This window comes from Pavona decussata, unplaced genomic scaffold (genome assembly GCF_977016875.1).
Source record: "Pavona decussata unplaced genomic scaffold, jaPavDecu1.1 SCAFFOLD_100, whole genome shotgun sequence".
In the NCBI taxonomy this organism is placed as follows: domain Eukaryota; kingdom Metazoa; phylum Cnidaria; class Anthozoa; order Scleractinia; family Agariciidae; genus Pavona; species Pavona decussata.
In genome coordinates, this window is record NW_028145515.1 from 4,101,353 (window position 1) to 4,112,500 (window position 11,148).

General features: G+C 37.0%; 1 protein-coding gene across 2 annotated transcripts in view; it reads right to left on the minus strand.

The window, feature by feature from the left end:
* LOC146472436 (neurobeachin-like protein 1) overlaps positions 1-11,148 on the minus strand; it is a 54,909-nt gene that overhangs the window by 43,356 nt on the left and 405 nt on the right. Inside the window, exons 1-9 of one of the 2 annotated variants that reach the window (XR_014866628.1) lie at positions 10,207-11,148; positions 9,822-9,867; positions 7,471-7,560; positions 5,820-5,932; positions 5,107-5,243; positions 4,889-4,992; positions 3,860-3,961; positions 3,216-3,370; positions 274-406 (exon numbers count right to left, since the gene is read on the minus strand). The exon at positions 10,207-11,148 is cut by the window's right edge and continues 405 nt beyond it. Coding sequence is in view for 1 of the 2 variants with exons in the window: in XM_085119776.1 (XP_084975902.1) it covers positions 274-406; positions 3,216-3,370; positions 3,860-3,961; positions 4,889-4,992; positions 5,107-5,243; positions 5,820-5,932; positions 7,471-7,560; positions 9,822-9,867; positions 10,207-10,253 (927 nt within the window). In the remaining variant the exon portion in view is untranslated. The remainder of the gene's footprint in view (positions 1-273; positions 407-3,215; positions 3,371-3,859; positions 3,962-4,888; positions 4,993-5,106; positions 5,244-5,819; positions 5,933-7,470; positions 7,561-9,821; positions 9,868-10,206) is intronic. The other variant, XM_085119776.1, reaches the window with a different exon arrangement.

Below are 11,148 nucleotides of genomic sequence, written 5' to 3' on the forward strand. Positions count from 1 at the left end.
TAGCCGGCGCCAAGCGCGGGAAAATGCGTGCGAGCGAGGCACGATTGGTTTTGGTTTGGCTTCTCATTGGTTGAGAAAGTGGCGCGTGTTTTGCTAACCAATCACAGACATCAGTAAAGGTTAACCAAGCAAACGCAAATAACATGTAGTTCTGACACGCAATTGAAAACTGCTCTAAGTTCATTAACAGTATGCTCAAGAAATACTAGACATGAATTCAAAAGGACAGCGAGTATAAGGAACAAAGAAAAACCAGCTAAGAATTGAACATACCCATTTCTCATCGCATAGTTGACAACCCAGCACAGTTGTAGCCGTGTACTCCTTTCTGTTGCACACTGCGACAACCAAATCGTCGTTTAAAGAGAAAAATGCTTCCACTCCAACTCCAGAGGTAGTGAAAAAGCTGTGGAAATACAATACAATCTATTAGTTTCTCCCATGTGGATTTTTCAGAACTAATTTACAACCATACTACTTAACTAATTTGCTAATTTACAACTAATCACAACAATGCAATAAATGAAAATAATGGAAAATTACAACAAGGCAATAAAACTACTATTAATATTAATAATACATACAATAATAAAAACTGCACACTCATATGATATTTAAGATTTAAGAGTTTTTTTGTTGGTGTTGTTGTCATAACATTCCTCTCTAAAGGAGACTTGACATGGCAAAGTAAGTCAGCAAACTCACGTCAAACTCCAAATCTTGGAAAATTCGTGCTTTAATTCACACGAAAAATTTCCAAAAGCTTTCTTTTATTACTGCTTAATTCTGGGGAAGCATTCTTTTGGAATAATTTTGGCTATACAAGACAATATTTATTTTGCCTTATACAACATTAACAGATGGAAAAAATGAAGAAAATTGATGTTAGAAAATAAATGGCGAGAAAACCTGAAAGAAACCACGAGGCTTATAACAAGTCAGGCCTCCTCACTTAAAATAACTAATCTTATATTAGAATTACAATATGGACTTATGGTAATTAACTTTGACTGCGCGCACGTACACACACACACACACCCACACACATGAAATAAGTTAGTTAAGAATTACAGCCTTACAGAAGTTAATACCTAGAGAGAAGAAATTCTTTAAGCTTTCTTTTAAAAGAAGCGGAAGAGGGAGAACTAGTTATGTCAGAATTTAGCGAATTATAAAAGTTTGGACCTTGAAAGTAGATTGAAAACTTCCTGGTGTTCATTCTGTACAGTGGCAAGCGGAAGGACTGAGCATTCCTAGTATTATAATTATGGATTTGACTATTCAGTAAAAAAAGTTAATGAATTTGGAAGGGAGTGTAGAGTTTTTGAATGAAAACATAAAGGTACCTAATTGAAACGAATGGATATCATGAAATTTTTAGAGTTTTAAGTTCCTTAAAAATAGGGCCAGTATGGGCAACGTATGTAGAATTGCTTACTATTCTTAACGCACGTTTCTGTAAGGTTATAATTCTTTGAAGGTTTGACTTATAGGTACCAGCCCAAGCTAAATTGCAATAATATAAATATGGAAGGATCATAGAATTGTACAAAGTGTACGAAGGGAGTGAGTAGAGAGAAAAAACCTAGATTTATGAATGATACCTATAGATTTGGATAATTTATTTGCTGTTAAGGATATATCAGGTCAAATTGACATCTAATAAAACACCCAAAAACATGGTCTCAGAAACACGAAGAATAGGCTGCTCATTTATGAAAACTTGAAATTCAAAGGATTGCTTCTTTTGCCAAGGCTTGAATACCATAAAATTAGTCTTGGCTAAATTCAAGGAGAGCCGGTTTGCTGCAAACCAGGTTGACAATTTGTTTAATTCTCTATTTAATGTGTTAATTAGGTAAACAGGATCATTATGGGAGATAAATAGGTTTGTATCATCAGCAAACAAGATTGCATCAAGCAGGGAAGCATTGTTCAAATCATTAACATACAGGATAAAAAATAAGGGACCAAGAATAGAACCTTGAGGCACCCCACAGGAATATCCCCTGTGGGGCAGATCTAACGTTATTAAATTTGACAAATTGTGTCCTCTCAGAAAAATAACTTTTGACCCATTCTAGTGCCAGACCACGGATGCCATAATGATTGAGTTTGTCAAAAAGAACGTCGTGATTTACCGTATCAAACGCTTTCGAAAGATCTAGGAATACTCCAATGGCATGTTCTTTTCTATCAAATGCAGAAGAAATTTTGTCACACAAATCGATAAGCGCAAGGCTAGGAGAGCGATTTTTTCTAAAGCCATATTGATTATCACATAAGACATCGGAGTCATTGAGATAATTTATAATACGGTTGCAAATTATAATTATTCTTATTCCTGTTCAGGAATAACAGAATGCACAGAATTTCAGTTCCCGAAAAAACACAATTCCACCTATTTAATTACCTTTAATAATAACAATAATAATAATAATAATTGTTTCCATCGTGAGGAAGTTTTAGTATTTAGATTGAGGATTTTATGGATGGTAAATAGTTTTAATTAGAATTTTAATAACTAGGATCTTTATGATTAGGAGTTGGGATTTTAATTGTACGGACTTTGGTCGTTGCATTGATTCGCTACGGCTGGCCGCCCAATCATTGTTTAGGATATCTGAGCATCCAGAAGTTTTTACTGCCATAATAATAATATTTCCATCAAACTGAAAACCTTCCCAACAAAAACACAATCCACCACACGGAAAAGATGGCGGCTGTACATTTCACCACAATACCTTGCGAACCTAACACAGCCAAAAAGGCACATAGAAAATCACATGAGCAGAAAGCTGTATACTTCAGGATAATTGACACGTACGATTAATCAGGCAGATTTGGCCCAATCTGACAAAGTGAGCGGACAAAAATCGGTCCGATTTATAGAAATCTGTGGCAGTGAAACTGATTTTTTGAATCAGGCTGATTTCACCGCGCGCTTCACCAACAGAAACAAAATCGGTCGACAAATTGTAACGTGTAAATTGGCTCATGGGATTGAACCTGTTTATCGGGTTGATAGATCGGTATGAATAAATTAGCTAGCAAATAACGAACAAGTCCGCCTGGTTTCTCAGGCAAGATCAAAAAATGCCGCCCGCTGCCAGAACCAATCAGATTGCATGATTTACAGAATTCCGTCCGCTCACGCACTGAGAAAAGATAAGTCTTAATATTTTATTCTGGTAAACTAAGTTAAATTCACTTGCCTGTAAAGATTTCGTCTAAAGTGAGATAAATTCCTCTTGGCACTTTTCCTTCGTCCTCCCTTACCGTCGTTCATGTCAACTGGCCCCAAACAAACCCAGGCGTGGAATGTAAAACTGTTACTCAGCCATTTCCGCAGCCCAGGAACTGAGATTCCCTGCACATAAAAGTGAAGATTGTCAAAACACAATCAATTTAGTCCTAAGCACACCGGAAGTTCAAGTTAGCGGGCTACTAATGTAATAAATAATTAATTATTAATATGATGGACAGCATAAGTGTGTTGTGATAGATTCAGTTTTATATCTTCCATTGATTCTAATGAAATTTTGAGTAGCTTGCATTAACAGTAGTTAGTGCATTAGGCCACCATCTTGGATTTCCAAACATCGAGAACTTCCTTTTTTCTCCTTCCTTTTTCTTCCCGACACCCACCCTCTCGGGCAGATTTTCTTCCCTACTCAGTTTTCCTCTCGTCATAATCCAAGATGGCAGCAATGCATTTAGCAAAGAAAATACTGAGTGCTCGCTCGTCCCAAAATACACGCTAAAATGCACGTCCCAAAAATGCAAGCTAAATTTTGAACTGATCTAATCTCATGACAGCTGAGAACTTTACTTCATGTACAAACCCACCAATGCTTACCGCAGAGGGGTGGTGAAGGTCAAAGAAGTGCTTTGCTCGCAAGCGGTTGCTCCTAAATGACATCTTAACCAGTGCCTCAAGCACCCTCTGAGCAAACGGAGCCTGCAAATAACAATTGGATAAACTCCATTAGTCATGTAGTAGAGGACGTCCAAGAACCCCTCACTATTAGAGTGGTTTTCATTTGACTGTTGAAAAATAGTTTGTACTCGTTTTGGTTTTGCTTTACTACGTTCCGTGATTGGTTTAATTAAAAAACTCGCACCACTTTCGCTCGCCTTTTCTCGCGCTTGACGCCGGCTACATGTATTTGCTTTGAGTTCTGATTGGTTCGTTGCGTTGTTTACATACATTGTGATTGGTCAGAGTAATTACTTTGGTTTTACAAAACTATTGAAAACTGCTCAAACTGTACTGTTACTAAATCCAATATTTTTGACGGGCTTTATAAACCTCGGTGCAAACATTAAGAAAATGTATGTTATCTTTTTACAGACATAAAGAAACACGCCCAAATTATCATGAAGATTTCTATAACTTAATGCCTGTTTCTCACTGCAAAAGTATTTTGTAGCAACTTTTGGTGATCAGCTCAGAGCAATCAGTTGTTAAAATTAACTAATCTTACGTTCAGTTTTGCATGTGACTTTCATTATGTTTCTTTTACAACAATCTTTATAAACTATTTCCAGAGAAGGATGTATGTCATACCTGTATATAAATAGAGCAGTTTTCAAGTCAGTTGAGTGTCATGAAACCAAAACCAAAGTGAATAATCTAACCAATCACAAGAGATACAAACAATACAAAGCACCAATCAGAATTTGAAGCAAGTACATGTAATCAGCAGCAAGCATGGGAAAACATGCGCGAGCAAGTCCCGTTTCTCATTGGCTGAGAAAGTGGCGCAAGTTTTTAACCGATTTCAAAGCATAGTAAAGCAAAACCAAAGCAAACACGAAATTCTGTTCGACACTGACTGGAAACCGCTCTTAACTGTAAGAGAATCGACACTGTTGAGTCATTTACCTGTGCGCCATTTTCGAATGGTGCAAAGAGACCAATCATCTGTTCCAGTTCACTTGAAGTTACAGAGTGTGAGCCAATAGCTTCCAGAATGCCAATCAGAGATTCTACAGAGAGTAAAAAACATCTTAGAACAGTAATTAAGCCTATTGCTTTTTTGATGATCTTGTTGTCGTCACAACCTCAAACACACACACAAAAAAAAGAAGCATTGTCCATACCTGCCCAATTGTAATCAATGTTCTGCATGTCAGACTCCAGAAGCATAATAACTTTGTTGAACACACCACTGGTGCTACACAACATGGCATTATGAAGAGAAAACCAGCACAAGCATTGGATGCATTCTGTTACATATCTGACATGAAAAGACAGAAGGAAAGAAGCAATTAACATTACGTGGTAGGTAACATAAAAGACTTTAGAGGGCTGGAAGTTCAGAAGGCCAGGAGAGTGGAAGAAAGATCTAAAGATGTATCTAAAGTTCTTGTTGTATTCATAGTTTCTTGTGGTATCTAACACTATGTGTAGCTAAAAGGGTCTTTATTTCTCCCAAAAGTGTCGAAAATTGTAGATTTACCTAATCTTTTGCAGATGTTCTTACAAATAAGCTGCATCTCTAATTTTGAGCAAAACTTTTAGGCAAAAAAATGTGGCTTCATACGACAGTATTTGCGGTATTTTAGTAAAGTCAACAACAGCTTTTAAATTTGGGAAATAAGATTCGATTTCCTAAAGCTTTCTGCAACTTCAATGTTAAATTTCAAACTGTATTAGCTTATACAAAGGTGATACTGCCTCCACAGCTTGCATTGTTATTGATGACTGTGAGCTCACTTTATGTACATGCATTAAACAACGCAAAATAACAGCTAGTGATTACCAGTAACCTCAAATACATGTCCAGCAGCCAAGAACTCAAAAAATCACTGACCTTTTGTTGTCTACTGATAAAGATGGCAGCCAATCGAGAAGTAGCAAAATGACATCTACATTGTGGATAACTTTGTTTCCTTCATTTCCTTCACTGTAAATCCCCTCTACCACCTGTACATTGGATAAATGGAAACAATGGAAATTATGTTATTATTATTCCACAAGCGTGCATTGGATATGAGATGATAGATACACACCAAGTTGGCTATGATCATTTCATATCCAACAAGCGTGAGTGGAATAATCGTGTTATAAATATTGCTAGATCTTGCTGATTTTGCTTTATAAGAACTACCAGAAGACCACTTAAATGGTCGCTATTGCTTGGGCATGGTATAATGGCTCACATACCATGGCCACTAAGCCAATCATGTCATTAGAATTGCATTGTACAATGATCCCTTAGGAATTCTTTTACATTGATATTCGTTTTCATTTCACTCATCGTTGACTTGACGATGCCGTCAACCAAACGTCGAAATGTCGTCGCTTTTTAACCTTTAAACCAAGATGATTTTAAATTTTTTAAACTTTTCAACATTATCGCAATTTTTTATAGTTAAATTGTTCAACAAATGTCTTCTTGAGAATGATGATGATTCTAGAAAGTGACACAGGCATACTCGGAAAAAAGAATCCGAGTGCTCCCATCAGGAGTCGAACCTAAGACCTTCCGATTACTATTTCGGATGCTCTACCACTGAGCTACAGGAGACTCGTGGGAGCTAAGGCCATTAAACTAGGTTCTTGGGACAAACATCCTGCATACTGCTAGGATTGGAATGTCAAACGATTGGTATATGAAAGAAATGTGATGGTATATTTCCAGCCTGGTGAATGAATGAGAATGATGATTATTCTAGAAAGTGACACAGGCATACTCGGAAAAATCGGAAGGTCTTAGGTTCGACTCCTGATAGGAGCACTCGGATTCTTTTTTTTCCGAGTATGCCTGTGTCACTTTCTAGAATAATCATCATTCTCATTCATTCACCAGGCTGGAAATATACCATCACATTTCTTTCAAATGTCTTCTTCTACATATAATTGTTGTTATATGACATTTTCCTTACATATTCAAAACATGCACTGGTTATTTATGGGTTATTATCAATTTATCAGAGATCAGTTGCTTAGCGTTGTTCGCCGTTTCGATGTATCAAGTTGGTGAGAGTACTCGCCTCCCACCAATGTGGCCCGGGTTCGATTCCCAGTCTCGGCATCATATGTGGGTTAAGTTTGTTGTTGGTTCTCGTCCTTGCTCCGAGAGGTTTTTCTCCAGGTACTCTGGTTTTCCCATGTCCTCAAAAACCAACATTTTCAAATTCTAATTTGAACTGGAATCTGAGGGCCACAGGTTTGTCAGTCATAACAGGCTGTTTTAAATGTTACCCTTGTTAAACAAAGTTGATTTAACTTTTTTTTTATTTTTTTGACAATTGCATTTAGAATCTCTCAACATTTAGCCAATTACCCACAGGTGGATATCTTCCATCTCGTTTCTTTGTCTTGTCTCTGTTCACTTTTTAAAGCAGAATAATTTTCAATGAAAAGTTGTTTCTAAAACTTCAGTGGTGACTGACTGGTTTATTTCATTAGTAATATTTTATCACAATTAAAAATAAACTATTTTTTTCATGTACTCTTACCGCATCAAAAAGGAACTGAAAAAACTCTTTTGTGGGGGCTTGGAGATAACTGCAAAACTTTTCAAAGTCCACTCTTCCCTTGAAGACTTCCTGTCAAACAAAGCATTCAACTTTGAATTATTATTACAGTCAGGAACACAGGTCATCCAATCCACGTTTAGCATGGAGTGCCGAGATATGTCCAGAAATGCACACTAATGAAATGCACAAACTGTATGATAGACATCACAAAGTGTCCCCAACCCTAAATTCTTACTAAAACACATAATTTTGTCAAACATGAAGTCATATGAAAATGACAAAAAGGTCTGTCTTATATAAAGTACCCAAAATCAGGGTTAGGTGCATTTCTGGACTTACAGTAAGTGAGAGTGCCATGGATGCTTTGTTTATGAAATCAGAATTTTATTTATAATAACCAGGGCTAATTCCAGAAATTGGCCTCCATGAGATTAGTAGGCCTCCTACAGAGACTTTAAAGGTGCCTTTACTTTAAATGGGGACAGAACGCATATTTTCAACTTCTCATACAGGACATAGGAATTAATGATAAATCAGTGATGTGAAATCAATATTTTGGTAACACCAAACCTTTTAGAAGTTAAGTACTCTGATGGTATCTAGATTGATTTAATACACCCTGTAGTCCTTTCATGAGTGTAGCACAGAAAGTGTATTATGATGGACACCTGAGGGCAGGAGAAAGAGGGGTGCCCAGAAACAACTTGGTGCAGAGAAAGAGGTAAGGGAGCTGAATTGTAACTGGAGCTCCACTGAGAAGCATTTTTTGAAGTCAGACAGGGGTGAGGAAACTTCTTTGCTGCCCTATATGCTGCAAGGGAGAGAGTAACATCACATTATGGATTTTATGAGCATTTCTACTAACGATAATGTATCGAGTTTTGAATTGTCGTTCTCACTGCAAGTGCACATTACAAGTTTTATGTCAAATAGAACGTAGAGGCCATTGCCTCTACGTTGGAAATGCAAATAGCAATCAAAACTATTATACTCTTTAGCAACAAGTTTTTAAGCATACGAGGAGATATTTTTGCCTTTATTACACCCATTTTGAAATCACTGGTGACACCTTTCAATCTGATTGGCTCTCAACAGTGTGAGTCATTCCGAAATTGCACCATTTTTTGCTCTGAATCCCACCCTTTCTTTAGCCCATCAAAATGGAAATGAAGTTACAAAAATAGAATATTAATATTGACAATGATACTCTGTGATTTCAAAATAGGTGTAATAAAGTGGTAATTGAACTTTGTGTCGTACAATTTTGGTCTGAAATCATACTTGTGATTTCAAATCAAACTTGCGCTGCGCGCTCTTTCGATTTTGAAATCACGCATGTGATTTCAGACCAAATTGCACTCCAATTAGTTTAATTACCATTATTAGTTGCTATTACTTTTTTAAAAAAATATTTTCACTATTTTGGCTGGTCAGAAACACGACATGTCCGAGCTAAAATTTGTTTGGATGGTCAACATGATCGGCAATTGTCCAAAAATTATTTTGAGCCATGCACTACCCACCCACCCCTCTCAACTCCTCCTCCGTCCTCTCCCCCCCCCCCCCCCTCACCCAGCCTGCTGTTGTCTGCTACAAATCTTCCCTCTATTCAACAAGTGATAAAACTTGACAAAATGTCAGAGAAATAATTTAGTGTCTAGTAAACAAGAATAGGTAATCATACAGTAAACAGAATTATGGAACAGTATGCACATGACCGCACAATTAACGTTTCATCAAGCATGGTCCAGATACAAGTCTTTACGTAATATATCAAACACGAGATAGCATGTTTCATTGGATATCCAAACAATTAACACTGAGAAGTAGGTTGAAAAAACGATGCACAGCCGAGTCTTTTTAAACAACTTCAAGGTGTTTGGATATCTGATGAGACACACTTTCGAGTGCTTGATATGGCTTCTCAAATGATCAATAATTCTTTGAGAAATTCAAGGCTAAAGTTGGCAAAATTTTATGGTAATTAGGAACACATATCCAAACCACGGTCACAGTAGTGATTTTCTTTGTTTTCTCTTGATGAATTATAAATGAGTTTGAGAAAGAATTTTCCTAACTCAGTATGATTAATGTAACGTCGATCATGTACACCGTACAATGTATATAAATCAATGAACATAAGTCTATGTAGCTACTTACTAATTACTTCTTACAAAAAATAAATATATGTGTTGCAAGGTTGCGGTAGACTGGATTAATTAAAAACAGCTGAATTCTGTGTTCCATGTTTGAGAAATTCATTGAACTGGTCTCCAAGAGAAAGTGAGCACTCGAGCTCAACTTAAACTTCTGAAATGCTTTTTACATACCTTCTCATTAAGGAAACTCCAGATTTGCTGCGGATCAGCAAACATGCTGCAATAATCAAATAGAGTAGACAGGCTGAATTTCAATGATATTGTAGCTCTATGAAATAAAAGGCTGATTTAGCAACAGAACGGGAACGTCAGTTGACAACGGCGCGTGCATCAAAAATGCCCATATAGTCGAAATAGACTCGCATCCAGACTATTCCGCACGCTCTAACGTTCTCAAATGACGTTCCCGTTCTGTTGCTAAATCAGCCTAAAAATGAGCATCTATGCAAAATCTGCAAGAGATTTTGAATAAAAAATCTTTCATGCAGATAATTACTAAATTAGAACTAGCATTCTACAGTTTGGCAAATTAAACAAAGGAACAGGTTATACTTGCCTGTTAGTGTCTTGACTGGGTAATCTCTCCGATTCCTCATCCGCCATTTTTGTTTTGTAAATACCAGAGTGACGTCATCCCAGGGTCTTCGCGGAATGTGGCGTGTTATTAGCCCAAAACAACACAGCATACGTGCATCCATGTGCATCCGACTGTGCATCCTAAACATTATTGTTCCCTGAATTTTGTTTATTTGACCCACCAGGATGCGATGCCTTTTATTCAGTGACCTCCCGGGACCTTCAGAGGTGTCTCGGGTCCAAGCAGTGTAGCGCGTCTGGTTTAAACTGTAGATACCCAAACCCCTATATAAAATTAAAGCTTATAGAGCTGGCTATCAAACTATACCAAGAATTTTGAAATAAAATGAATTGTCGAATTTTTCACGACCTCTTAATGCGAGCGTCCGAATCACCTTTCGAAAGCTACAAGTCAAAGCGAATCTTGTTTTTCGCTAATTTAATTTGCTCCTCAGTTTCCGGACCCAAAGCGCTGAAAAAACGGGTCTGCGTTTTGGCATATTCAATTGCAGTGAAAAGTTACAGAACATTTTCGAAATAGGTTTTAAAAAATGTGGAGTTATCATACGAAAATCGCTCTTGGAGAAAAAATATTTCGAAATAAAAAATTCGCAGACACCTTTTTGTTGTTTATATGTTAAACTAGCTACTGTCCAAACTTGAAGGCAAACGAACAAATTCCTATTGAGTTTTAGCTCTTTGAAGTGGCTCCTCCAAGTGAAAAAAATTTATTCTAGAAAACAGCGCTAAAAATTCGGCAATTCATTTTATTTAAAAATTCTTGGTTTAGTTAGATAGCGAGTTCTATAAGCTTTAATTAATTTGATATAAGGGTTCAGGTATCTACAGTTTAAACCGGACGCGCTACATCGCTTGGACGCGAGACACCTCTGAAGACACCTCTGAAGGTACCGGGTAACCT